Source organism: Passer montanus, unplaced genomic scaffold (assembly GCF_014805655.1).
Source record: "Passer montanus isolate IOZ18808 unplaced genomic scaffold, ASM1480565v1 scaffold112, whole genome shotgun sequence".
NCBI classification, from domain to species: domain Eukaryota; kingdom Metazoa; phylum Chordata; class Aves; order Passeriformes; family Passeridae; genus Passer; species Passer montanus.
This window is the reverse complement of record NW_024357836.1, coordinates 1,180,864-1,204,878: the sequence shown is the minus strand read 5'-3', so window position 1 is coordinate 1,204,878 and position 24,015 is coordinate 1,180,864. Positions and strand designations below refer to the sequence as shown.

Genomic DNA, 24,015 nt, shown 5'->3' with positions numbered 1-24,015 from the left:
CACCAGCCTGTCTCCATTTTTCTGGGGTTTTTTTGCTTTTGTGAGTGTGGGTTTTCTGGAGAAGTCCCTTGGGAGTCCTCGAGGCTGTGGTGGCACCAGCTGTGCCCGTGCCCTGCAGGGTGGCACTGCCAGGAAGGCACTGCTGCGTGGGATCTGACCTGGGGAGGGACCCTCCAGCCCGCTGTGGTGAAGGCTGTCCCTGGTGTAATTAATCGCCGTTAATGAGGTGGAGCTGGGATGTGTTGGGATGCAGAGGTCGCTCCTGGCAGGACGTGCATCTGTTCAGGGGGAGTTTGGTGTTTGGTGTGGCTCTGGTTGTGCTCACCGTGTGACCCCGTGGCTCTGTGCCCCGTGGCTCTGTGCCCCGTGGCTCTGCTCCTCGCTCCGTTCCATCCCTGAGCTGGAATCTGCAGCCGGGGCAGGAGCAGCTCCAGGGCTGTGTGTGGGTGGCACTCGAGACCAGCTGGGCTCGCCAGGAGCAGAAACCATGGCAAGGGCACAGCACCCCCCTGGCACGGAGACACCCAGCATCCTCACCTCCTCCGGGATCAGAGCCTTTGGATGTGGCCCCTGTGTGCAGAACCAGCCCCTCCAGGCCCCTGCGGCCGCTGGATCCGGAGCTCCTTCTGTGGCCCGGGTCAGCCCGGGTCAGCCCGGGTCAGCCGTGCCCGCGGGCCGGTTCTGCTGCCGTGCCCCGCCCCACCCGCGGCTGCTGGCACCGTGAACGCCACGGGTGACACGGGCGGCTCCAGAGGCGCGGGATGCTCAGGGCTGGCCGGAGCCGCTGCACGGCCCGCGCTGTCCCTGGGCGCTGCCATCCTGTCACTGTCACTGTCACTGTCACTGCTGGGTTCTGGGGCCAGCGGCAAGGAGCGGCTTCATTGGAACCCCGATTTCCCTGGATCAGCAGGGGCAGGTTCGGGGGGGCCGGGAGGGAGGCTCCGTCCCTCGCGCTGTCCTTCGGGCTGTCCTCGGGCTGTCCCCGAGTTGTCCCCGCGCTGTCCCCGCGCTGTCCCCGAGTTGTCCCCGCTCTGTCCCCGCGCTGTCCCCGGGCCGCGGCCCCTTTAAGGGCAGTGAGGGCGGAAGCGCTGCCCGGCCGCGGCTTCTCCGCCCGCGCCGCTCTCGCGAGATCCGCCGCTTCCGGCGCGGGCCCGGCCTTTCCGAGCAGCCCCGGCCAAGATGGTGGGTGCGGGGGAGGCGCCGCCGGCGCCATCGGGCTCCATCCGCCGCCATCCGCGCTTCACCCGCCGCGGCGGCGCCGCGCGGGGCTCGGGGCTTCCCTGGGGGACGGGGAATGGGCCTCAGCGGGGCGCTGCGGGGGCCGTGGGCTCCGCGGCCGGCGGGAGCGGGGCTGAGGGGAGGAAGCGGCCTGGGCGCCCCTCGGATCCCCCGGTTCCCTGCCCTGACCCGACCCCCCTGTCCCGCTGCAGGCGGAGGTGGAGCAGAAGAAGAAGCGAACCTTCCGCAAGTTCACCTACCGCGGGGTGGACCTGGACCAGCTGCTCGACATGTCCTAGTAAGGGCGGGGGGCGCCCGCGCGGGGTTCGGGGTTCGGGGAGCCGGTTGTGTTCCAGTCCCGGCCGTAACGGGGCTTGGGTGTTCCACAGCCGCTTTTTGGGCTGTTTGAAGTCCCTCAATGGGTGACACCGTCACCGTGGGGTGCCCGGCCTGCTCCCGGCTCGGTTCGGGTGATGCTGAGGGTCTGGGGTCCCCGGGCTCTCTTGGGGTAACGCTGTTACTTTGGGGTCCCTGGGGGTCTCCCTGCTGTGTACCCCATCTCAGGCTGGGGGACACAGACTTTGGGGTGTCCGCGGGGCTGTACCCCGGCTCGCCTTGACCTTTGGGGGTCTCCAGGACGTACCCCAGGCTGGGTTTGGGGTCCCGGGGGGTGTCCCTGGGATGTTCCCCAGGCTCAGTTCGGGGTCCCTGGCTGTCTCCTGGGGCTGTGCCTGGCACTTCTGTGGCTCTGGGGTCTCTGAGCTCTCCTCAGGCAGCAGCCCAGGCTGGGTTGGGGTGTCCCTGGGCTGGGTTTGGGGTCCCTGGGCCATTCCCCAGGCTGGGTTTGGGGTCCCGGGGCTGTTCTCAAGCTTGGTTTGGGGTCCCTGGGCCATTCCTCAGGCTGGGTTAGGAGTCCCCGGGCTGTGTTTGGGGTCCCAGGGCTGTCCTCAAGCTGGGTTTGGCATCTCTGGGCTCCCCCCAGGCTGGGTTAGGGGTCCCTGGGCCGTTCCCCAAGCTGGGTTAGGGGTCCCCGGGCTGTGTTTGGGGTCCTGGGGCTGTTCCCAGGCTGTGTTTGGGGTCCCTGGGCTCTCCTCAGGCTGTGTTTGGGGTCCCTGGGCCATTCCCCGGGCTGTGTTTGGGGTCCTGGGGCTGTTCCCAGGCTGTGTTTGGGGTCCCTGGGCTGTTCCCAGGCTGGGTTAGGGGGTCCGTGGGCTCTCTCCAGGCTGTGTTTGGGGTCCCTGGGCCGTTCCCTGGGCTGTGTTTGGGGTCCTGGGGCTGGGTTAGGGGTCCCCGGGGCTGTGTTTAGGGTCCGGGGGCTGTTTGGAGTCCCGGGGCATTCCCAGGCTGTGTTTGGGGTCCCTGGGCCGTTCCCTGGGCTGTGTTTGGGGCTGTCCCGGGGCTGTGTTTGGGGTCCCCAGGGCTGTTCCCAGGCTGGGTTAGGGGTCCCTGGGCTGTTCCCAGGCTGGGTTAGGGGGTCCGTGGGCTCTCTCCAGGCTGTGTTTGGGGTCCCTGGGCCGTTCCCTGGGCTGTGTTTGGGGTCCTGGGGCTGGGTTAGGGGTCCCCGGGGCTGTGTTTAGGGTCCGGGGGCTGTTTGGAGTCCCGGGGCAGTCCCCAGGCTGTGTTTGGGCCCCGGGGCTGTCCCCAGGCTGTGTTTGGGGTTCCTGGGCTGGGTTAGAGGTCCCTGAGCTGTTCTCCAGGCTATGTTTGGGGTCCCTGGGCCATTCCCCAGGCTGTGTTTGGGGTCCCTGGGCTGTGTTTGGGGTCCCTGGGCCGTTCCCTGGGCTGTGTTTGGGGTCCTGGGGCTGGGTTAGGGGTCCCCGGGGCTGTGTTTAGGGTCCGGGGGCTGTTTGGAGTCCCGGGGCAGTTCCCAGGCTGTGTTTGGGGTCCCCAGGATGTGTTTGGGGTCCCTGGGCTGGGTTAGGGGTCCCTGGGCTGTGTTGGGGGTCCCTGGGCTGTTCCCCAGGCTGGGTTTGGGGGTCCCAGGGCTCTCCCCGGGCTGTGTTAGGGGTCTTGGGGCTGACCCCGGGGCTGTGTTTGGGGCTGTCCCCAGGCTGTGTTTGGGGTTCCCAGGCTGTGTCCGGGGTCCCTGGGGCTGTCCCCAGGCTGTGTCCGGGGTCCCGGGCTGTGTCGGGGGTCCCGGGCTGTGTCCGGGGTCCCGGGCTGTGTCCGGGGTCCCGGGCTGTGTCTGGGGTCCCGGGCTGTGTCTGGGGTCCCTGGGCTGTTCCTGGGGTCCGCGGCGGTGCTGGGGGTCCGGGCTGTGTCGGGGGTCCCGGGCTGTGTTTGGGGTCCCGGGCTGTGTCCGGGGTCCCTGGGCTGTGTCTGGGGTCCCGGGCTGTGTTGGGGGTCCCGGGCCGTGTCCGGGGTCCCGGGCTGTGTCTGGGGTCCCGGGCTGTGTCCGGGGTCCCTGGGCTGTTCCCAGGCTGGGTTAGGGGTCCCCAGGGCTGTCCCCAGGCTGTGTCTGGGGTCCCTGGGCTGTGTCCGGGGTCCCGGGCTGTGTCGGGGGTCCCGGGCTGTGTCGGGGGTCCCGGGCTGTGTCCGGGGTCCCGGGCCGTGTCCGGGGTCCCGGGCTGTCCCTGAGCCCCGTGTCCCGCAGCGAGCAGCTGATGCAGCTGTACAGCGCGCGGCAGCGGCGCCGCCTGAACCGCGGCCTGCGGCGCAAGCAGCACTCGCTGCTCAAGCGCCTGCGCAAGGCCAAGAAGGAGGCGCCGCCCATGGAGAAGCCCGAGGTGGTGAAGACCCACCTGAGGGACATGATCATCCTGCCCGAGATGGTGGGCAGCATGGTGGGCGTCTACAACGGCAAGACCTTCAACCAGGTGGAGATCAAGGTGAGCTGGGGCCTGGCGGTGGCGCTGGCACTGAGCCCGGTGTCTGCACTTGGAACTCTGTAAATCCTCATTCCCTGTGCCTGGGGGGGTCCAGGCTCCTCCTCTGAGCAGGGTTGGCTCAGAGGGACACCTGGAGGTGTCATCCCAGGGAGGGCAGCTTGCAGAGGGGTCTCAGTGTGGCTCTGAAGCAGCTGTGGAGTGATCCATGTGCTCAGGGTGGCTCCCAGCCTGCCAGCCCTGCTTCGGGGTGAAACAGATCCCTGAGCTTTCCCAGGAGTGGAATTACCCGGGGGTGCTGTCACTAGATACCACCAGTGGGATTAAATGCCATTTCTTGCTCCTGCCTGGCATTCAGTCCCACCTGGAAGGGCACAAATGCCCCTCTTGGCTCCATCACGGCACATGGGGAGGAGCCGGGCTGGAAAAACCGGCTGTGCCAGGCTCCTGGCAGCCCTGGGATGGCAGGGGGATGTCCCCGTGCCCCCGGCTCTGTCCCCAGCACGGATCTCTGCCCTTGCAGCCCGAGATGATCGGCCACTACCTGGGCGAGTTCTCCATCACGTACAAACCGGTGAAGCACGGCAGGCCTGGCATCGGTGCCACCCACTCCTCCCGCTTCATCCCGCTCAAGTAACTCCGGGAGGAGCCTCCTGCAGTGTAAATAAAGAATTTCCACCTGGATCCTGTCTCCTGCCTCTGCATTCCCGGGGAGGGCTGGGGTGTGCTGTCATTGGATGTTTCGCTGAGTGTTGCCAGGATTTTTGGCACTGATTTCTGTCAGCACCTGCAGCAAACAAAGCACCTTCATGTGGGTTTAGTGAATGAATTAAATTCCTTGTTCTTCACTGGGAAGTGGGGAATGGCACTTTAATTTACAGCATTTCCATGTATTTAACTTTATTTGTTAATATAAATACTGGGAATGCGGAACTGTGGAAGTGGGGGAAGGCAGGGGGGGTTCCCAGGCTCAGAACCAGCCTGAGTCCCAGGAGAAGCTGCCACAGCCCATCACAGGATGTCAAAACCCCAAACTTATTTTCTTGTCCTTAATTTGGGAACCCAAAGGCTTTTGGTGACAGGGATCACAGAGTGGACTGGGGTGGGGGGTGAATGGAGTGTTTGCAGCTCAGGCTGGGAGGAGGGATGTGTTTTGGGGAAGCTCAGGGGTGATGATGGAAAGGAGGAGGACATCAGGAGTTCACCCCAGGTGGATGATCTGGTTTGTCCCTCAACTGAGCCAAATGAACCCAGCGCCAAGTCCCTTGGTGAAGCCATCAGTGGAGAGGGACATTTGTCCCCAAGGTGGTCCTGCCTTGTCCTTGCTGCTGGCTGGGGTCCCTTGGGGACTGCTCAGGGGTCCCTCGGGGCCCAGCTCCAGCTCTTTGAATCTCACACCCTCCACACCCCATTCCTGTGGCCGGTGGTGCCAGGGCTGTTTGTCCTTCAGGGAATGTCCCCGGGCTCAGGGTCCCTTTTTGTTCCAGCAATGTCACCTTGAGAGTCCTGCTCCCACCCTCGCTGGTGGCAGCAGGGACAAGAGGGCTGAGGTCACTGTCCTGCTGGGTCACTGTCCTGGGCTGTCAATGTCCTGGTCACTGTCCTGGTCACTGTCCTGCTGGGGCCGTGTGGTGACAGCCCCTGGGGATGCCTGGAGGGCCAGGATGCCCCAGCTGCGAGGTGGGTGACAGTGACCTCGGTGGGTGGCAGTGACCTCGGTGGGTGGCAGTGACCTCGGTGGGTGGCAGTGGCCTCGGTGGGTGGCAGTGGCCTGAGCACACGGCAGAAGCCATGGTCACGGGAGGGATCGGCTGCAGAGGGGTCGTCATGAGGGTCCCGCTCATCCCGGGGGGGACCCCGGCGCTCAGCCGGTGCTGCTGCACCTTGGCTGCCTGCTGGGGCCGTGTGGTGACAGCCCCTGGGGATGCCTGGAGGGCCAGGATGCCCCAGCTGCGAGGTGGGTGGCAGTGACCTCGGTGGGTGGCAGTGACCTCGGTGGGTGACTGGCCTGAGCACACGGCAGAAGCCATGGTCACGGGAGGGATCGGCTGCAGAGGGGTCGTCATGAGGGTCCCGCTCATCCCGGGGGGGACCCCGGCGCTCAGCCGGTGCTGCTGCACCTTGGCTGTGTCCCCAAGGACACGGGGGTGGCACCGGGCGGCTGGCGGGGGACAGATCCGGTCGGGAGGGCCGGTTCGGTCTGGAGGGACCGGTCCGGTTTGAGGGGCCAGACTCGGTCTGGCAGGGCCGGCTCGGTCTGGAGGGACCGGTCCGGTTTGAGGGGCCAGGCTCGGTGTGGAGGGACCGGTCCGGTCGGGAGCGGCAGGTGCGCTCCGGGACAGGGGGACGGGGCAGATCCCGGCGTTTTTGCGGAGGCTGGAAAAGAGGCGGATGGAGGGGAACGGAGCCCTCCCGGGGGGTCCCGTCTCCCCCCGCCCGGCACCGGCCGGGGGGGCGCGGGGAGCCCCCGGTGCCGCCCTCTAACGGCGGCGGCGCCGCTGGAAAATCCCGACCGGGAGCGGGGGGGCGGGGGCGGGATGCGGCTGCTCGGGGCCGCGCCGGAGCCTCGCCCAGCTCCGCACCGCTCCGCACCGCCCCGCACGGCTCCGCACCGCCGGGGATGAGGTACGGCCGCACCTGCCCCGCACCCCGAGCCCCCCGCGGGTCCCGGGATCGGGGGGATATTGGGGGGCAGGAGGGTGCAGGGCGGATCGGGGGGTTCGGGGGGAATCGGGAGGGTCGGGCAGCGTTTATCCCCCGCATCCTGCGGGAACAAAGGCCGGACAATGCCGGGGCTCGGCGGGGAGTCCGCGGGAGGGGGGGAAGAGGGCGCAGCATCCCCTTCCCCATTCTCACCTTCACCCCCATCCCATCCCCATCCTGCGGGCGAGGCAGGGGGGTCGTTCCCGGGGTGACAGCAGCTCCCCCCGCCTCGATGCGAGCTCGGCTCCCTGCAGACCCCCCCTCCCGGTGCTCCCCCAGCACGGCTGGGCCGGGCATTGCGGCTGAGCCCGGCACTTGGAGCCCCAAAACCTCACCCAAACCAGCGCCCCAAACCCTCCCCACCAACCCACAGCCCAAATCCACCTCCCAAAATGGTCCCTCAAAATCCTCGGCCTCTAAACCAGCACGTCAACCCCACCCGGGGGGCACCCCAAGGGTCCCAGTGTCCCCAAGCAGGGGTGTCCCCAGTCACCCCGGATGGGGGTGGAGGTGGCTGCACCCCGCTGGCTCCTGGGGTGTGGGGTGGAAAAGGGGGGCCCTGCATTGTGAGGGGGCTGTGCTGGCCGTGTTGGGGACCCCACCAGGGCCCCACATCCCCCCCAGGCCACGATGTCCCTGTGTGTGTGCAGGAGCTGTGTGAGGAGAGGGTGATGGGTCCCAAATTCCCGTGCCCCGCGTGGGCCCCCACGTGTGCAGGGTCGAGCTGGGGGGGTCTGTGCTCCCCGGGGGGGGTTTGCTGTGGTCGGGGGTCCCCGGGGCCGGGTCGATCAGGCCGGGCTGGTGACAACACGCTGTTTGTTTAATGTCCCTGGGGGCTGCAGGAGCCGCAGCCGGGGCTCAGCTGTGCCTTTGGCGATGTGGCTGCAGTGCCTGTCCCCAGCCCTGCCCGCAGAGCTGCTGCCAGGCTGGAGTGAGCGCGGGGTGCAGGGAGCTTGGGGTACCCCCAGGGCTCCCCAGGCCCTGCCCAGGCCAAGGTGGCATCACATGTGTGGGCAAGGCACTGCGGTGGTGAACAGAGGATGGTGGGGTGGTGGGCAGTGGGGTGGGCACTGAGTGCTGCAGGCACTGGGGCGGGCACTGGGCACTGTGGGCATTGGGGTGGGCACTGGGATGGGCACTGGAGTGGGCAGAGATCAACCTGGGCAGCGTGGAGGGCAGCAGGGTGTGCTGGGCAGCGCAGCTGCTGCTTCATCTGCGGCAGCATCTGCCCTGCCAGGAAATTGCTGGATGGATCCAGGCCCCACCAGCGGCCTCGGCCAGTCCTGGGGTGCCCTCAGCAGAGAGAGGCAGATTTTGGGGACAGGAGGAGACACACCCAGGACCCTGAGCCTTCACATCACCCCGGGGTCCTGCCTGGGATCCAGCCCGTGGGGGGACACAAGGTCCTGTGGGACAGTGACCATCACGGTGCTGGAATGGAGCTGCAGCCCCGGCCCCCCTTTCCCGCAGCCCCGGCCCCCCTTTCCCGCTGTCTCGGCGCTCCCTGGATGCAGGTGCGGCCCCGGCCCCTCCCCGCACGCTGCAGTTCCCGGCGCCGCTGCGGCCCTGCCAGGAACCGGGGGCAGCAGAGCTCAGCCCCACCTCCATCAACCCCCCGAATATCCCCGCCCTGACCCCCCCCGGGAGGGCAGCCCGAGCACCCCGGGTTCCTACAGGGTGGGGGTCCCCAGGGGAGGGGCCCTGGCTGAGCAGCTGGGTGGGTACCCAGAGGTTTGGGGTGCTGGGGAGGGGGGAACGTGTTCCCCTGGAGGAATGGAAGCCCCCGGCCCCCATTATCCCCGACAGGGCTGAACACCCCCATCCTCCACGTCTGAGTCCTCAGCAAGGGCCGGGAACCGCCTGTGCTCCCCCATCACTGTCGCCATAGCAACGGCAGGCCGTGCTCCTCCCGCATCCCCTATCCCGCATCCCGCATCCATTATCCCGCATCCATCACCCCACTCCCTCCTGCGGCGTCCTCCCTTCCACATCCCCCACCCCTCACCCCGCATCCCACATTCCGTGTCCTGCACCCATCATCCCCCACCCCTCACCTGCATTCCCCATTCCTGCATCCCTCTGCCTGCATTTCCTGTTCCCACACCCCTCTCCCTGCATCCCTCATTCCCCTCTCCCTTCATTCCCCATTCCCCTCTCCCTGCATTCCCCCATCCCTCTCCCTTCATCCCCCATTCCCCCATCCCTGCATTCCCATTCCCCATTCCCCTCTCCCTTCATCCCTCATTCCCCTCTCCCTTCATCCCCCATTCCCCTCTCCCTGCATTCCCCATTCCCGCACCCCTCACCTGCATTCCCCCATCCCTCTCCCTTCATTCCCCATTCCCCCATCCCTGCATTTCCCTTCCTCTGCCCCCCATTTCCTCTGCCCGAGGTTATTTCTCTCCCGGGGGGAGTTTTCGGCAGCCGGGGGGGGGTTTGACACCCTGGGGGTCTTTGTCTCCCCTGGGAAGCACGGGCAGCTCTGGGCGGGGGGCACCCTGGGGCAGGGTGTGGGGTGCAGGAGCAGTTTGGGGGTCCGGGATGGCTCCTGGGGGTGTGAAGGACATCGAGGGGGGGCTCTGGGGGTTGCTGGGTCCCAGCACTGCCGGGTGGGGCCTCTGTGCTGGGAGGGGGCGCTGGGGCACCCAGAAGGACTGGCGGAAGCAGAAGGGCCCCAGGGAGCCGCCGTGGGCGGATTTGGGGGTGTCACAGCCGGTGGGGGGGGCGATCGCTGCCCCCCCTGACCCGCTGTGGTGGGGGATGTGGGGTGGGGGCGGCCTAGGGGAGGGGGGAGCCCCATCGCCCCCCATTGCCGGCTCCCCCCGCTCACACGTGGTGCTGTCGGGGTCCCGCTGCCTGCACGACCCTCTGGGGGGGCTGCGAGGGGTCCCCGGCCCCCCCTCCCGCGTGTGGCAGTTTGGGGGCACCGGCTGTGCCAGGGCTCGGGGGGGGCGGGCGCTGGGGTGCCCAGGGGGGTCCCGGGGGGCTGTGGGGTGCCGCGGAGCCCCCCGGGCGCTGCCCACCCCCAAACCCCCCCGCAGGCGCTGCAGGAGGTGAAGATGTCCGGCTCCATCGCCTCGTACGACCAGCTGGTGCGGCAGGTGGAGGCGCTGAAGAAGGAGAACAGCCACCTCCGGCGGGAGCTGGAGGACAACTCCAACCACCTCTCCAAGCTGGAAAATGAGACCTCGGACATGAAGGTGGGGACAGGGCACAGACCCCGAAATGGGGGGGTTCCATGCACGTCTCCCCATCCTCAACGGCTCCACCCCTGTTCCAGGAGGTCCTGAAGCACCTCCAGGGCAAGCTGGAGCAGGAGGCCCGGGTCATGGTGTCCTCGGGGCAGACCGAGGTGCTGGACCAGCTCAAAGGTGGGCACGGGCGCAGGGTGGGCAGGGGGACACCCCGCCAGGCGCGCCCTGACACCGCTGTCCCCCTCCCCAGCCCTGCAGATGGACATCACCAGCCTCTACAACCTCAAGTTCGCCCCGGAGGCGGCGAGCGGCGGGCGCGGGGCCGAGGAGAGCCCGCCCGGCCCCGGCCCCGGCGAGCTGGGCAGGGCCACCTTCCGCATGCTGGAGGAGCTGGACCGGGAGAGGTGATGGGCTGGGGATCAAACGGGCTGGGGGGTGTCACGTTTCTTTTTCTTGGGTCTCATAAGCTCTCAAAAGAAATATAATACACCCAAGGATAGCTCAGCTATTATTTTGGGGGCATAAAATAAGCAGGATGAGTTCTGCTGCAGTGTTGGAAACAAAAAAGTTTTAATAAAAGGCGAAATAACAAACAGGAAAACTCGAGCCAGAGGTCTGCTCCTGGTAAAAACACCTCACAAAAGCACTTTAGTTCTTTTGTTCTCTTCTACCTGATGGTTCAAGAGGGGCTTTTTGGCTTCTATCCAATTAGATGACCCCGAGTTTTTGGTGAAGCCCCTGAGGTGGCTTTTCACCTAATCGTTGAGAGAAACTTCTGGGCTTCTTTCCTTTTCTGGGGGACAAAGGCCAGCTTTGCCACTCTGTCATTGAGGGGCTCACTCCTACCGGGGGGTGCCCGGGGCTGTGCTCACGGGGTCCTCCCCTCCCGCAGGTGTTTCCTGCTGGGGGAGATCGAGAAGGAGGAGAAGGAGAAGGTCTGGTACTACGCCCAGCTGCAGAGCCTGGCCACGCGCCTGGACGAGCTGCCCCACGTGGAGACGGTGAGTGGGGGGCACCCCTGTCCCCCCCGAGGCCCTGGGGAGCTGCCTGGACCCCGCTCACGGCAGCCCCTGTGCAGTTCTCCATGCAGATGGATCTGATCCGGCAGCAGCTGCAGTTCGAGGCGCAGCACATCCGCTCGCTGATGGAGGAGCGCTTCGGCACGGCCGACGAGATGGTGCAGCGGGCACAGGTGGGTCCTTCACCCCCAGCTCCTGCTGCTCCACTTCTGGGGGGCTCCAGAGTGATGGGCTCAACTCTGGGTACCCTCACAAGCAGCTCTGGGAGCCCTGCACCAGCTCCTCACACCCTACTTCAGCTGCTGACACCCCACTCCAGCTCCTCACACCGCACTCCAGCTCCTCACACCCCACACCAGCTCCTCACACCCCACTCCAGCTCCTCACACCCCGTTCCTCGCACCCCTACACCCCTCCCTCCCCTTTCCCGTGCTCCGGGGGTCCCAGCCCTCTCTGTGCCCCCCAGATCCGCGCGTCCCGGCTGGAGCAGATCGACAAGGAGCTGATGGAGGCGCAGGACAAGGCGCAGCAGCCGGAGCCGCAGGTAGCGGGGCCGGGGCGTCCCCGGTCCCTGCGGGGCCCCGGGGCCGGGAAGGGTGGAGGAGGGGGCCAGCACGGCCCCCCCGCGCTGTCCCCACCGGCACAGCCAGGACTTTGTGTGGCTCGGGCACCGTGAAATGGGCAGTTGCCATGGAGACCAGAAGTAGGCCACGGCGGGCGGGCGGGCGGGGGCTCCCGCGGCATCTGCCGCCAACAGGGACACCAGGGTGGGCAGCCTGCCATCGTCATCGTCATCGCCAGCACCACGGGCTGCCATCGACATGGCCCCAGTGTCACCCACTGCCCTGCCACTGTCATTGTCCCACTGTCACCCACAGCTCCACCGCCATCATCATCGTCATGGGCTGCCATCACCATCGCCACGCTGTCACCCACTGCCCACCATTGCCACGGGCCCAGTGCCACCCACAGCCCTGCCACTGTCACCATCGTGGGCTGCCATTGTCCCAGTGTCACCCACAGCCTCACCACTGTCACAGTCCCACTGTCACCCACAGCCCTGCCATTGCCACCATCACAGGCTGCCATCACCACTGTCCCAGTGTCACCCACAGCCCTGCCACTGTCACCATCACAGGCTGCCATCCACATGGTCCCACTGGCACCCACAGCCTCACCACTGTCACAGGCCCACTGTCACCCACAGCCCTGCCACTGTCACCATCACAGGCTGTCGTTGTCCCACTGTCACCCACAGCCCTGCCATTGCCACCATCACAGGCTGCCATCCACATGGTCCCACTGGCACCCACAGCCTCACCACTGTCATTGTCCCACTGTCACTGTCACCCACAGCCCCACGTGGCAACGCCCACAGCTGCCGTCACCCCCAGACACCCCCAGCTCCTCTCAGCCCCCGTTTCCAGCCCCTCCATCCCTCCCCAGGCTCAGCCCCAGCCCCCTCCCCACTCCCACCCACGCTCTCCCGTCCCTGAGCCTGCAGCAGCCGCCCCATCCCAATCATCCCCGATTTAACTTAAAACAACAAAAACACAGAAAAACGCAGCCCTGGCACTGACGGAAGCAACGGCTGGGGGTGGCAGGAGAGTGGGGAGGGGCTGGGCACGGGGGGGGGAGGGCATTGCAATGCAGCCCCCCCCAAGCTGCCCCCTCCTCTGCAGCTCTGCGGGAAGGCCCCGGGCATGGAGGGGGACGGCAGCCTGGACCCCCCGACCCACCCCGAGGAGGGCGGCAACACCAAGGTGAGGGGCAGCGGCCGGAGCCGGGCCGGGCCGAGCCCGCGGCGGGGCTGAGCGTGACCCCGTGTGCCCCCGCAGGTGGAGGTGGTGTTCTGGCTGCTGTCCATGCTGGCCACGCGGGACAAGGAGGACATGTCCCGCACGCTGCTGGCCATGTCCAGCTCGCAGGAGAGCTGCCTGGCCATGCGCAAGTCGGGCTGCCTGCCGCTGCTCATCCAGATCCTGCACGACTCCGACGGGGAGCCGGGGCCCCCCGAGAGCCCCACGGGCGCCAAGGACGCCCGCATGAGAGCCAACGCCGCCCTGCACAACATCGTCTTCTCCCAGCCCGACGAGGGCCAGGCCAAGAAGGAGATGAGGGTGCTGCACGTGCTGGAGCAGATCCGCTCCTACTCGGAGACCTGCTGGGACTGGCTGCAGATGCAGAGCCGGGACGGGGCACGGGGCCCCGAGGGTGCTGGTATGGGCAGGACGGGGCCACGCCAGCTGGGAGGGGCTGGGAGCATCGTGTGTGCCACGGGGGACTGACCCTCATCCCCCCGCAGTGCCGGTGCCCATCGAGCCCCAGATCTGCCAGGCCACCTGTGCCATCATGAAGCTGTCCTTCGACGAGGAGTACCGGCGGGCCATGAACGAGCTGGGTGAGCGCGGGGAGGGGGCTCCTTCCCTCTGCACCGCGCCCAGAGGGGCTGCTGGAGGTGGGGGAACCCCAAATGACCCCTGCCCCGCCCCACAGGTGGGCTGCAGGCCGTGGCCGAGCTGCTGCAGGTGGACTACGAGATGCACAAGATGACCAACGACCCCTTGAACCTGGCGCTGCGTCGCTACGCGGGGATGGCCCTCACCAACCTCACCTTCGGAGACGTGGTCAACAAGGTGGGGGGAGGCAGTTTGGGGGCGATCAGCAGGGTCTGGGGGGAACCAGCAGGGTCTGGGGGGAACCAGCAGGGTCTGGGAGAGATCAGCTGGGTTTGGGGAGCATCAGCTGGGTTTGCGGGAGTTCAGCTGGGTTTGGGGGAGTTCAGCTGGGTTTGGGGGAGATCAGCTGGGTCTGGGGGGCACCAACAGGGTGTGGGGGACATCAGCATGGTCTGGGGGGATCAGCATGGTCTGGGGACATCAGCATGGTCTGGGGGGCGTCAGCAGGGTCTTGGGGACATCAGCATGGTCTGGGGACATCAGCATGGTCTGGGGGGATCAGCATGGTCTGGGGGGCATCAGCAGGGTCTCGGGGACATCAGCAGGGTCTCAGGGTCACAGTGTCACCCTCACCACCCTCGTCCTCCCCCAGGCCACGCTGTGCTCCCGCCGGGGCTGCATGGAGGCCATCGTGGCCCAGCTGGGCTCCGACAGCGAGGAGCTGCACCAGGTGGGTGCTGCTGGGGCTCCCTGGGGTGGGGGACAGGTAGGGGGACTGTCCCCGTGCCCACTCACCCCGTCTGCCTCTCCAGGTGGTCTCCAGCATCCTGAGGAACCTCTCCTGGCGTGCTGACATCAACAGCAAGAAGGTGCTGCGGGAGGTGGGCAGCGTCACCGGGCTGATGCGCTGCGCCCTGCACGCCGGCAAGGTGAGCCTGGCGTGGGTGACAGTGGGCACAGACAGACCTGGCAGGGCTGTGTGTCCCCCTGGGGTGGGTGACAGCGGGCACAGGGTGACAGGACAGGGCTGACAGGAGTTGTGTGTCCCCTCCCGGGGCAGGAGTCGACGCTGAAGAGCGTCCTGAGCGCGCTGTGGAACCTCTCGGCGCACAGCACGGAGAACAAGGCGGCCATCTGCGGGGTGGAGGGGGCCCTGGGCTTCCTGGTCAGCACCCTCACCTACAAGTGCCAGAGCAACTCCCTGGCCATCATCGAGAGCGGCGGTGGCATCCTCAGGAACGTCTCCAGCCTCGTCGCCACACGGGAGGATTACAGGTGAGGGGCACTGCGGGGTGGGGCCTCACCTGAGGGCACCACGGACCTAGGGATGGCATTGGGGGGTGCCATAGCTGGGGGGAGGATGGGAATGGGAGAACCCGGGCTCCATGGACCCCAGGATGGCACTGGGGGATGATACGGCTGCAGGAACGAGGGGGATGGAGATGGGGGACCCTGGGCACCAAGGGTGGTGTTGGGGGATGCTGCGGGATCGGGGGGCACTGCAGACCCCAGGGACAGCACTGGGGGGATGTCATGGCTGGGCAGGGGTGGTGGGTCACCCTGCACCCCTGGGATGGGGCAGAGAGAGGGTCCAGGACCACCCTGACGGCCGGGGGGTGCCCTCTGTCCCGCAGGCAGGTGCTCCGGGACCACAACTGCCTGCAGACGCTGCTGCAGCACCTGCGCTCGCACAGCCTGACCATCGTCAGCAACGCCTGCGGCACCCTCTGGAACCTGTCAGCCCGCAGCCCCCGCGACCAGGAGCTGCTGTGGGACCTGGGGGCGGTCAGCATGCTGCGCAACCTCATCCACTCCAAGCACAAGATGATCGCCATGGGCAGCGCGGCCGCGCTGCGCAACCTCCTCACCAACCGGCCCCCCAAGTACAAGGACGCGGCCGTGGTGTCGCCGGGCTCCTGCATGCCCTCGCTCTACATGCGCAAGCAGAAGGCGCTGGAGGCCGAGCTGGACGCCAAACACCTGGCTGAGACCTTCGACACCATGGAGAAGCAGAGCCTGAAGGGCCAGAGCGCCAAGAAGCCGATGCGGCACATGGAGAGCCTGGTGAAGGACTACGCCTCCGACTCCGGCTGCTTCGATGACGACGAGGTGCCCAACATCTCCACCGGCGTGGAGACGGCCAGCGCCTCCGTCCTCTCCATGTTCCTCAACTCCTCCTTCCTGCAGGGCCAGGCGCTGCCGCGGGTGCTGGCTCAGCGGCGCTGCCCGGAGCCGGAGAAGGATGGCAGCGGGAAGGCGGCCGAGCCCAGGAAGCCGCCGCTGCCGGAGGACGACGTCTCGCTGGCCGCCGAGAAGCTGGCCAACAAGATCTCCAGCACGGTGGCCAAGATCGACAAGCTGGTGGAGGACATCTCCACCATGCACAACTCCTCGGACGACAGCTTCAGCCTCAGCTCCGAGGACCACTGCCTGGACTGGCAGTACGGCCCCGAGGACGGGCACGAGGCGCGCGCCCAGTCCTGCTCGCCGTGCCGGCTGTCGGACGCCGGCGGCTTCGCCAAGCGGGAGAGCCTGAGCCGGGCGCACACCCTGCTGCGGCTGAAGACGGCCTACACCAGCCTGTCCACCGACAGCCTCAACAGCGGCAGCACCAGCGACGGCTACTGCACCAAGGAGCACATGAAGCCCTGCCCCAGGGCCGCCTTCCTGGACTACCGGGACGAGCTGCAGCGCTACCAGAAGAGGCCCAGCAGGCTCGACCTCAAGAGCATCCTGGGCAAACCAGAGCGGGCCGAGCCCCCGGCACGGGAGCCGGCCGAGCCAGACAAACCCGAGCAGCGGGAGCTGCCTGAACGGGCCAAGAAGATGGTGATGTTCCCCAGCCCCAAGGTGCCGGAGAAGGAGACAGAGTGGAAGAAGGAGGTGGGCACCAAGCCCCCCACAGACCCCCATGTTCGCACCATCAAGCTCTCTCCATCCTACCAGCACGTCCCCATGCTTGAGACCCTGGCCAAGAGCAGCACGGCTGCTGGCCACCAGCCCTCCCTCCTGGGCAGGAAGCAAGCCTGGCTCCCCCCGGCGCTGCTGCAGGCGGCCGAGCCCCTGAGCAAGATCCCGGAGAAGCTGCCGGCCCAGCCACCGGCCTCGGCGGAGCAGGAGTCGGTGCAGAAGTACTCGGTGGAGGACACCCCAATCTGCTTCTCCCGGTGCAGCTCCCTGTCCTCGCTGTCCTCGGCAGACAACGTGCTGGACGGGCAGAGCCACAGCGAGAACGACCTGGATAGCGACTCCTCCCTGGAGATCCTGGAGATGGAGGAGGGGGACGCAGAAGGGGAGGACGGGAGGCAGGAGAAGGAGAAGGCGGTGGATGCAGGTCCCACCACGCCGTTGGGGATCTCCCAGCCCATCACCATCCCCTTCCCGAAGCGCGACAAGGTTTTCCTGCGGGAGGCCTCGCCCTCGTGCCAGGAGGACCTGACGCCCTCCAGCTCCTCGGAGAACTACATCCAGGAGACGCCGCTGGTGATGAGCCGCTGCAGCTCCGTCAGCTCCCTGGGCAGCTTCGAGAGCCCCTCCATCGCCAGCTCCATCCAGAGCGACCCGTGCAGCGAAATGATCAGCGGCACCATCAGCCCCAGCGAGCTGCCCGACAGCCCCGGGCAGACCATGCCCCCCAGCCGCAGCAAGACTCCGCTCTTCGAGCTGGGCTGCCAGCCAGAAAAGGAGACCAGCCAGTTCAACATCCAGTGGGAGAACAACGTCAAGAAGTTCATGGAGATCACCGACTTCAAGGAACGCTTCCAGCTGCCCCAGGACCTGGACTCCATGGTTTACTTCACGGTGGAGAAACCCAACGAGAACTTCTCGTGCGCCTCCAGCCTGAGCGCCCTGCCCCTCCACGAGCACTACGTGCAGAAGGACGTGGAGCTCAAGCTGATCCCCACCTTCCCGGAGAAGAACAGCCTGAACTTCGCGGCTCACGAGAAGCGGGAGGAGCGGCGGGAGGAGCGGTACCTGGAGGGCCGGCGGAGGGCGGAGCGCCCCGAGCCCCCCGACGACGACGACATCGAGATCCTCAAGGAGTGCATCAGCTCGGCCATGCCCTCCCGCTTCCGCAAGGTCAAGACCTCGCTGCTGTCCGGGCAGGTGCTGCACCCGCAGACCAAGAAGCCGCTGCACGTCCCCGTGTACATGCTGGTGCCGGCCCACACCCACCCCGGCGTCCCCAAGCACCTGCGAGCCACCGCCCGCGACCTCTTCAAGGACGACGACTCCTTCACCGACTCGGCCGACGGGACCCCCGTCAACTTCTCCAGCGCCGCCTCGCTGAGCGACGAGACCCTGCGGCACCCGGCGGCCGAGGAGGCCGAGCATCCCCTGGCCGAGCGGCGCCGCCAGCCCGGCACCATCCCGGCCCGCAGGGCCGCCTCGGGCAGCTCGGCCCCCGCCCGCCTCAGCTCCGCCGGGAAGGGCAGAGCGGGCCCGGGCCGCGCGGAGGGGAAGCGGGGCCAGACCCTCGCGAAGGGCGCAGCCAGCCTGGAGCTGGGCGTGGGCCGCGCCAGCGGTGGCCCCGGGAGGAAGGACGAGGCTCTGGAGGACGGCGTGGTGTTCCAGTCGCTGTGCCACACCACGCCGACCGAGGAAGCCGTCTACTGCTTCTACGACCCGGATTTGGACGAGCTGCCCGAGGCGGGCAGGGACGGCTCCGGCAGCAGAGCCCAGCCCGGCCGGGCGCCGCGGAGGGAGCGCTGGGGAGGCTCCGTCCCGCACAAAGACCCCGAACCCGGCTCCCGTCCGGCCAAGACGAAGCCTCAGAACAACCTGATCGCCGACGAGACGCCGCCGTGCTACTCCCTGAGCTCCTCCATGAGCTCCCTGAGCGACGCCAACCTCTCGGAGGGCGAGGAGCGGGGCCAGCCCTGCGGCAAAGCCGCCTGGCCGCGGTCAGCCGCGGTGGGGCAGGCGCAGGGGGGCTCGCCCAGCTCCCCCAGCCTCAACTCGGAGGATGATCTGCTGCAGAAGTGCATCGGCTCGGCCATGCCCAAGCGCCGGCGGCCCGCGGCTCGCCGCAGGCTGGTGGAGAGGAATCAGAAGCAGCCGGGTGCCGGAGGGAGGGAGAGGAAAGCCGAGGCCAGGCATCACCCCGAGGAGGACGCCGGCTCCGACCGGGGATCCGACCTGGACAGCGTGGAGTGGCAAGCCATCCAGGAGGGAGCCAACTCCATCGTCACCTGGCTGCACCAGGCTGCCGCCTCCCTGTCCCGGGAGCCTTCCTCCGAGTCCGACTCCATCCTGTCCTTCATGTCGGGGCTCTCGGTGGGCTCCACGCTGCAGCTCTCCCTGGGCAGGCAGGACAAGCAGCGGCCCGGCAGCGCCTCCGGCCGGGAGCCAGCGAGGAGGGAGCACAGCAAGGGCCGCCCGGAGCGCAAGGACGCGGCCGGTGCCCGTCCCGCCGCCCGCGCCGGCTCCCGGGCGGAGCGGAGCCCGGCGCCCGCCAAGCCGGTGCCCAACCTGCCCGTGGTCTTCCGCGGCAGGACCGTCATCTACATGCCCAGCCTGGCCAAAGACGCCCCCAGCCCACGGGCCACCCCGAAGAAGACCCCCGCGGCCAAGGCCGAGGCGCCGCCGGCCAAGAACCTCTCGCTGAGCCAGCAGCGCTCGCGGAGCCTGCACCGGCTGGGCAAAGCCCCCGACAGCGGGGAGCTGGCGCTGCCCAAGAGGAGCACGACCCCGCCCGCCCGCATCGGCAAGGGCCCCCCCTCCTCGGGCTCCTCCCGCACCTCCACGCCCTCCCAGCACGCCCCCAAGAAGCTGCCGTCGCCCTCCCAGGTCACCAAACAGGGGGGCCCGGCCCCGGGCAAGGCCAGCGGCTCCTCCTCCCCGCCGGGACCCCCGGGCAGAGCCGCGGCCCCCAAATCCCCGGCTCCCAAGCAGTCCAAGACGCAGAAGTCGCCCGTGCGCATCCCCTTCATGCAGAAGCCCAGCAGGAAGGTGCTGCCGGGCCGGGGGGCCATGCCGGTGCTGGAGGAGCAGGTCGATGGCTCCAAGGCTCGGCCCGGGGGGCCGGGGGGCAGCCGGCTCAACCTGGTGCGGATGTCATCCGCCCGCTCCAGCGGGAGCGACTCGGACCGCTCCGGCTTCCTGCGCCAGCTCACCTTCATCAAGGAATCCTCGAGCCTGCTGCTGCGCCACCGCTCCGACCTGTCCCCGGCGCCGCCGGCCACCTCGCTGCCCCGCCGGGGCTCCCCCCAGCGCAGCCGAGCCGCGCTCCCGGCCGTGTTCCTCTGCTCCTCCCGCTGCGACGAGCTCAAGGCGGCCAAACCGGCGAGCCCCGGCCAGCGGCCGCTCACCCCCCGAGCCCAGCCCGGCGGCAAAGCCACGGCCGGGGCCAAACCGCCTCGCCGGACCAGCTCCGAGAGCCCGTCCCGGCTGCCGGTGAAGAGCAGCGCGCCCGCGGCCGAGCCCTTCAAGCGCTACTCGTCCTCGCCCAACATCAGCGTGGCGCGGCGGGCGGCCAGCCCGTCCTCCGTGCGCTCCGAGGCGGCGGCGCGGCGGCGGCAGAACGAGCCGGCTCCCGGGGCGCCGCCGGGAAAGCCGCCGGTGGTGGTGATGAAGGGCACGTGGCGGAGGATCCGCGACGAGGACATCCCGCACATCCTCAAGAGCACGCTGCCCTCCTCCGCGCTGCCGCTGGCGGGCTCGGGCGACGAGGAGCCCCCCGGCACCCCCGGCACGCCCAGGAAGACCAGCGACGCCGTGGTGCAGACCGAGGACTTCGCCACCTCCAAGACCAACTCCAGCACCTCTCCCACGCTGGAGAGCCGCGAGGGACCCCCGCAGCCCCGCGCCACCGGCGACGGCGAAGCCCCCGCGCCCGCCAAGGCCGCCCTGCCCATCTCCTTCGGGCACGAGGTGCCTGCCGGGAGCTTCCCCGGCAGCCGGCATGGCTCCCCCAGCAAGGCCGCCCGGGTCACCCCCTTCAACTACGTCCCCAGCCCCATGGCGGTGACGGCGGTGGCCGACAAGGCGGTGGAGAAAATCCAAGCTTGATGATGCCCCAGCGAGGGTCCTGCGACGCCCCCGGCCCCACGGGAGCTGGCTGGGGCTGTGTTTGGGACACACGTGGGGATGTGGGACAGATGGGGACCAGCGAGTCACCCCACCCTGCTGCTGGCCCCGGCTGGGGTCTTGCTGTGCTGAAGCATCACCGTTCCCAGCAGCAAGGACTGGACAGAACTGGGAACGTTCCGGGTTCAGCCCGAGCTGGTTCTCATGGACCATCCCCTGCCACTGATGGACACCCAGGGACAAGCTGAAGTGGGGCTGTGTCCCCATGTGTCCCCATCCTGCTCACCCAGGGGCTGAGCCAGGGCCTGATCCCACAGGCCGTGGAGCTGACACAGCACATCCAGGAAAACCCCACACGCTCCTGCTCGTCTGGCACCAGCTCTGGCTCATTTATTAACGGGGAAGGGACACAGAAGAGAGGATTTGGAGGGGGAGATGGGGACCAGGACACCCGTTTCGGGGATCAGAACCCCTGCTGGAGGTTCCTGATGGCTGAGGGTGCCCTGTGCTGCTCCGAGGGGGTGGCAGGAAATGGTGCAGGAGGAGCCGGGCAGGGCTCGTGGGGGTGGCTGGGGTCCCGATGGGCTCATCCCAGGGACTGCTCACACGGTGCTGTCACCAGGCTGGGGGGCTGCTCTGGGAGGGGACAGGGTGCTGAGCTGGCACCAGGATGCCCAACCCCCAGGAAAGGGTCTGGGGTCCCTCACCTTCCACCACAGCCCCCCAACCTCCCACCCCCAGGGCAGGAGAGCCTCGGCTGGCAGCAGGATCCTGGTGTGTCCTTGTGGATGTGGACACGAATCCATCCAGGACTGGATTACGCCCACGAGCACGGGGCCTGCCAGCCCCAAAACCCTGGGGACATCCCCACTCCTGCTGCCAGCTGTGCCCACGTGCCAACCTTGGGGTGTGTGGGAAGTGCCTCAGCCCCAGGGATGGGCTGCAGAGGGACCCCCAACCCAGGTGGTTCCCCCAACCCAGGTGGTCCCAGACCCCTCAGATACCTCCAGTCCTGCACCATCACTCCCTGCCTGGGTGGGGTGACCTTTGAGCCCCCCCATCCCAGTGCCACGGGGGGCTGTAGGGACAGACACTGGGCTATGGGCACATGTGCAGGGGACACACCTGGGTGGCTGTGGGGACACAGTGAGGAGCTCTGGGCTGCACTGGGGACACACAGTGGGGCCAGGGAGACACCAGGACCATGGGGATATGCAGGGGCTCCCCAGGAATGTGCACGGGGGTCGTGGGGATGGGCACACCCCTGTGCCCACTGGAGCCCCCCTGCCCTGGAAGTGGCCGGCACGGAGGGAGCAGAGACTGGGAGTGAAGAAAAGCAGGAAAACCCCAGGAGCAGCACACCCGAGTGCTGTAAGGGAGCGCAGGGGTGGCAGGAGGGCCAGCATCGCCCCCCGGCTACAAGCCACCGCCCTCTTCCTCCTCCTCCACCGACAATCCCGCCGGGCTCCGCTCGCCGTCACTGTATCTATGTACTGAGGATGTTATTTTACCAGACTCTGGACAGTATTCCCAATTAAAAACCAACCTGTGTAAATAGGAAGGGGTGTTTGCTCTATCCCGTGTGTGTTTGGGCTGGCCGGATCCGCAGCCCCTCCGCAGCGTTTTCTGGATCCATTTCTTGTACTTCACGGTCGAGGTGGCCACGGGGGGCTTGGAAGGGTCGGTGGCGTTCTTGCTGCTGAAGGACATCACGCCGGCCACCGCCGGCCGCTTCCCGCACACCAGCGGCCCCCCCGAGTCACCCTGGGGGGGTGTGACACCGGGGAGTGCACCAGGGGACAGGGACCCCCACCATGGCCGGGAGAACATCTCACCAGCTCAGGTCGAGCATCCCCCCGCAGCCGGGCTCGGGTTTTTGTACCCCTCGGGCTCTCACCTTGGCGGGGGCCGAGCCGCGCTGCCCGTGGAAGCAGATCATGCCGGGGGCGATTTCGCCGCGCCAGAAGCGGCTGTTGTTGCAAATCCGCGTGTCCATCACCGTCACGTTCAGCTCCTGCAGGGTGGGCGACAGCCTCCGGCCCTGGCGGTCCACGACCCCCCAGCCCGCCACGCTGCACCGCGCCCCCGGCGCCGGCTCCCGGCGCGCCAGCGGGATCAGCTGCCGTGTGCTGCTCAGTGTCACCTTCCCGTCCAGCTGCGGGCGGTGGCGGCGTCACAACCCCCCATGGGCAGAGGGGATGGCGGGGAGCCCCCCGATGCTGCAGGCGGGGGTTTGAGGGGGAGCCCAGGGGGGCTGGGGAGCACCGAGCCGGTGCAGCGCCAGCGGGAGCGGGGAGATGACACCCGGGTGTGAAATCTCTCGGGGGTGAGAAGAGGAAATGTCACCCCGCTCCGGCTGCGAGCGCAGCTGCACCGACCCCGCGCGAGCACCTCGCCCTTCCCGGCCGCGCTTCCCGGCGCCGCCGCCGCTCCCGCCCCGCTCGGAGCCCTCCCCGCCGCCCGAGCCGCACCTGCAGCAGGAGCAGGTCGTTCTCCATCGTCCGTCGGTTGTAGCCGGGGTGGGGACAGGCAGCCCGGATGGAGAAGGTCTGCGTGCTCGCCCCGCGCTTCTCCCACTTGTGCAGCCCCACCACCAGCCGCCCCTTGTCCCACGACCTGCCCGAGCCCACCGGCAGCGGGGTCAGCCCGGTGCCGCTCACCCGGAGCCCCGTCCCCTGCCCGGGCAGGGCGCGGCCGTGCCGGACTCACCCCCGAGGCCGGCAGTGCGCGGCCGTCAGCGCCCAGCTCCGCTGCAGCAGCGCTGCCCCGCAGGCGTGAACCCCCCGGAACTGCAGGGACACCATGTAGGGCCGGGAGCGCGGCTCGGCCTCGCGTCCCCCGATGATGGACGGCTGGAGCCAGCTCCTGTCCCCGGACAGTGACTCCGGGCCCACGCCGGAGCCGCCGGCGCGGTGCTCGCCCCACGGGAGGGGCGGCAGCAGCAGCAGCAGCAGCAGCGGCCCCAGGCAGCCCCGAGCCCCCATCCCGCTCTCTCTGCGTCGCCCGGAGCAGCCGCCGAGCTGGAGGAGCCCCGGGTGGAGTGTGACAGCGGGGCAGGGCAGCAGCGGGGCGAGGATGCTGCTCGGGGGGGGCAGGAAGGGGAAGGAGCACCCACAAGGTCGCACCTGTGGGGGTGGGAAACACCCACGGCCCCCCCAGCGCTCGGCGGTGCAGGCAGAAAGCGACACCTTCAGCTCCCAGAAATGGGGGTTTGTGACATTTGCGACAGCCCGCAGCGCTGGGTGAGCCATCCCCACCGCCTTTATTAGCAAAGCAGGGCAGTTTTTCACACCACGGCACGGTGCTGGCCCCCGACCCAGCGCCCCTGGTGGTCCCTCAGTTTGTCCCCGCGGGCGGGACCCGCCTGGCCCCGCTCCTTGGGCGGGACCTCAGGCTGGCCAGCAGCCGCTGGAAGAAGAACTCGTTCTGGTATTCCAGCGGGACGAGGTGCTGCAGGAACGGGGGCACCTGGGCCCTGCTGACCCCCACGCACACGGGGACCACCCTGGGGCCGCGCTGCTGGACGGCGTGGAGCAGGTTCCACTGCGACACGCGCTGGCACCAGCGGTCGCCCAGGGACTTGGCCGAGAGGAGCAGGATGGCCACCCGGCTGGCCTCGATGACCTGC

The 24,015-nt window shown here is 68.2% G+C and overlaps 3 protein-coding genes across 3 annotated transcripts; 2 read left to right on the top strand and 1 right to left on the bottom strand.

Moving 5' to 3' along the window:
* Nucleotides 1-1,116: 1,116 nt before the first annotated feature.
* RPS15 (ribosomal protein S15) lies at nt 1,117-4,727 on the top strand. The gene is made up of 4 exons (XM_039733070.1): nt 1,117-1,182; nt 1,431-1,516; nt 3,812-4,046; nt 4,567-4,727. The coding sequence occupies exons 1-4, from the start codon at nt 1,180-1,182 to the stop codon at nt 4,678-4,680; spliced, it is 438 nt and encodes a 145-aa protein (XP_039589004.1). The 5' UTR covers nt 1,117-1,179; the 3' UTR covers nt 4,681-4,727.
* Nucleotides 4,728-6,549: 1,822 nt separating this feature from the next.
* Nucleotides 6,550-21,948, top strand: APC2 (APC regulator of WNT signaling pathway 2). Its single transcript, XM_039732933.1, has 15 exons — nt 6,550-6,668; nt 9,788-9,946; nt 10,027-10,117; nt 10,191-10,344; nt 10,833-10,941; nt 11,019-11,132; nt 11,426-11,503; nt 12,642-12,722; nt 12,798-13,179; nt 13,265-13,360; nt 13,456-13,595; nt 14,011-14,088; nt 14,171-14,287; nt 14,419-14,633; nt 14,993-21,948. The coding sequence occupies exons 2-15, from the start codon at nt 9,806-9,808 to the stop codon at nt 20,367-20,369; spliced, it is 7,173 nt and encodes a 2,390-aa protein (XP_039588867.1). The 5' UTR covers nt 6,550-6,668; nt 9,788-9,805; the 3' UTR covers nt 20,370-21,948.
* LOC120513495 (granzyme M-like) lies at nt 20,888-23,777 on the bottom strand. The gene is made up of 5 exons (XM_039733001.1): nt 23,097-23,777; nt 22,859-23,003; nt 22,285-22,542; nt 21,934-22,151; nt 20,888-21,023 (listed from the first exon to the last, which is right to left on the bottom strand). The coding sequence occupies exons 1-5, from the start codon at nt 23,636-23,638 to the stop codon at nt 20,990-20,992; spliced, it is 1,197 nt and encodes a 398-aa protein (XP_039588935.1). The 5' UTR covers nt 23,639-23,777; the 3' UTR covers nt 20,888-20,989.
* Between the last annotated feature and the right edge of the window lie 238 nt (nt 23,778-24,015).

What these genes read in the sequence shown, in the direction of transcription:
- RPS15 (XM_039733070.1), top strand. An exon ending in CAGCTGCTCGACATGTCCTA is followed by an intron (nt 1,517 to 3,811) that starts GTAAGGGCGGGG and finishes CGTGTCCCGCAG; the next exon opens with CGAGCAGCTGATGCAGCTGT. An exon ending in TCAACCAGGTGGAGATCAAG is followed by an intron (nt 4,047 to 4,566) that starts GTGAGCTGGGGC and finishes CTGCCCTTGCAG; the next exon opens with CCCGAGATGATCGGCCACTA.
- APC2 (XM_039732933.1), top strand. Translation starts at nt 9,806, where the DNA reads ATGTCCGGCTCCATCGCCTCGTACGACCAGCTGGTGCGGCAGGTGGAG. An exon ending in AGATGGTGCAGCGGGCACAG is followed by an intron (nt 11,133 to 11,425) that starts GTGGGTCCTTCA and finishes TGTGCCCCCCAG; the next exon opens with ATCCGCGCGTCCCGGCTGGA. An exon ending in ACGGGGCCCCGAGGGTGCTG is followed by an intron (nt 13,180 to 13,264) that starts GTATGGGCAGGA and finishes ATCCCCCCGCAG; the next exon opens with TGCCGGTGCCCATCGAGCCC.
- LOC120513495 (XM_039733001.1), bottom strand. Translation starts at nt 23,638, where the DNA reads ATGGCTCACCCAGCGCTGCGGGCTGTCGCAAATGTCACAAACCCCCAT. An exon ending in GCGGCTCGGCCCCCGCCAAG is followed by an intron (nt 22,152 to 22,284) that starts GTGAGAGCCCGA and finishes ACACCCCCCCAG; the next exon opens with GGTGACTCGGGGGGGCCGCT. An exon ending in ACCCCTTCCTATTTACACAG is followed by an intron (nt 21,024 to 21,933) that starts GTTGGTTTTTAA and finishes GTCCCCTCCCAG; the next exon opens with AGCAGCCCCCCAGCCTGGTG.